General features: G+C 55.2%; 1 protein-coding gene across 1 annotated transcript in view; it reads left to right on the top strand.

The window, feature by feature from the left end:
* col12a1b (collagen, type XII, alpha 1b) overlaps positions 1-2172 on the top strand; it is a 100980-nt gene that overhangs the window by 65350 nt on the left and 33458 nt on the right. Inside the window, exons 38-41 of the mRNA XM_017302095.1 lie at positions 317-456; positions 562-691; positions 773-912; positions 1360-1489. Coding sequence (XP_017157584.1) covers positions 317-456; positions 562-691; positions 773-912; positions 1360-1489 — 540 coding nt within the window. The remainder of the gene's footprint in view (positions 1-316; positions 457-561; positions 692-772; positions 913-1359; positions 1490-2172) is intronic.

Raw genomic sequence — 2172 nt, 5'->3', positions numbered from 1 at the left:
TTTAGAGGTCAGGGTTCGTTTAGAGGTCAGGGTTCGTTTAAAGGTCAGGGTTCGTTTAAAGGTCAGGGTTCATTCCAGGAAATGCTGCAGCTAAGAAAATCAGCTCGAGCTTCACCACCTGTTAAGTTTACGTAAAGATGTGAATCCTGGTTCATAGTTTAACCCCATGAACCAGGATTAGGATTAGGGACATCCTGATCCTGATCCTGATCCTGATCCTGATCCTGATCCTGGTCCTGGTCCTGATCCAGGATTAGGATGTCCCTAATCCTAATCCTGGATCATCTGTGCTCTAACAGCCTGCCGTTCCTTTCAGAGCCTCTGGGCGGAGTGAAGAACCTGCAGGTCACCGACCCGACCACCAGCTCCCTGAGGGTCCGCTGGGAGCCGGCCGAGGGCGACGTCCGCCAGTACCGGGTTCTGTACGCGCCGGCGGCCGGCGGCGCCGAGAGCGCGGTGGGTGGGAGTCTGACTCCGGTTCCACCGGGCCAGCCCAGAACCTCATCGTCCTGAATGAGGACGGGTCGGGAGCCAGGAGCTGATGCTGTGTTTGTGCTGCAGACGCAGGTTTCCGGGCTCAGCACCAGCGCGGTTCTGACGGACCTCAGCCCGGACACCCAGTACAGAGTGACCGTCGTGCCCGTCTACGACGACGTGGAGGGAAACCGCATGTCTGAGAACGGGAAAACCAGTGAGTTCCTCCCGGACCGGACCGGGCCGGGGTTCTGTAGACCGCCGGGGGTTCTGACCGCTCTCTGTGGTCCGTTCGCAGAGGTTCTGGGCGGGGTGAAGAACCTGAAGGTGACCGACCCGACCACCAGCTCCCTGAGGGTCCACTGGGAGGCGGCCGAGGGAAACGTCCGCCAGTACCGCATCTTCTACGTCCCAGCAGCCGGCGGCGCCGAGGACATGGTGGGCGGGCCGGGCCGGGCCGGGCCGGGCCGGTTCTACATTAAACTCAGTATTTCTCTGGATTCTCAGGAAAGCTTTCAAACTTTAAAGGGCCGGTAACGTTTTTCATCTTCCATCGTGTTTTAGTGTTTTCCCAGCAGAACGCGGCTCCTTCAGACTAGCCAGCAGCAATTAGCAAACATCTGCTGGGCTCATTAAAGGAGCTGCTGCTCAGAGCGGCGCTGGTAGAAACGTTAAGAGATTAATACAGGAGCCATGACTTCCTGGAGGCGGAGCTTCAGAAAGAGCTTCTTAAAGAGACAGAGTTGAGTCACATCATGCAGGTCCCGTAGTTCCTGCCTGGATAACGCGGAGCACCGGCCCTTTAAAAGGAAGCTTCCTGGCTTAGTTCTGGGCCGGGCAGAACCCCTCAGAACCGACCCGCCTCTCTGTGTCTGTGGGAAACAGGAGCAGGTTTCGGGCGGAACCACCGACACGGTGCTGAGGAACCTGCTGTCGGACACGCCGTACACCGTTACCGTGGTTCCCGTTTACCCCGAGGGCGAAGGCTTGCGCCAGGCCGACAGAGGAAAGACCCGTAAGTACCGACCCGGTTCTGCAGAGCCCACCGTTCACCTCTTTGGTCTGTCAGCTGTTTGTTCCCCTGCTTGTGTTGTCCTGGGTTTGGACTCGGTTCTGACCGGACCCGGTCAGTCGGGGTTGATGTTTTCCTCCTGGTGCAACATTAATGGACCCAGAACTAAAGTAAATACCAATAAATCCATCCAGTTTCAGCATCCTGGTCATTCATGGAGCTTCTTTACGAATGTGGACGCTAACATTAGCATTAGCTGCTACATGTTAGCATTGAGATGCTATTTCAGACTAGCACAGCTTCACTGATATGCTAACTCCTTTTAGCACAACCCAAACACAACAACAGCGTTTTCCAGCATCCAATCAGATCGTTTGCTAATGTTAGCGGACGTAGCGGTGCGCCAGATTTACAGTCGTACCAGAAACACTCACAGAAAAAGGTTCCAGTTGGAATGAAAATGTGATTAATGGCATCACAATGTTAACGAGTTTTTCACCAGTGGCTCCAGTTTTCCCAGTAGGCGGTGGTGAGCCTGGAACAGAACCTGGAACAGAACCTGGAACAGAACCTGGAACTGGACCTGGAACTGGACCTGGAACAGAACCTGGAACTGGACCTGGATCAGAACCTGGAACTGGACCTGGAACAGAACCTGGAACAGAACCTGGATCAGAACCTGGAAC

Source organism: Poecilia reticulata, linkage group LG21, assembly GCF_000633615.1.
Source record: "Poecilia reticulata strain Guanapo linkage group LG21, Guppy_female_1.0+MT, whole genome shotgun sequence".
Taxonomy (NCBI): Eukaryota; Metazoa; Chordata; class Actinopteri; order Cyprinodontiformes; family Poeciliidae; genus Poecilia; species Poecilia reticulata.
This window is presented reverse-complemented; position numbering and strand designations above follow the sequence as displayed.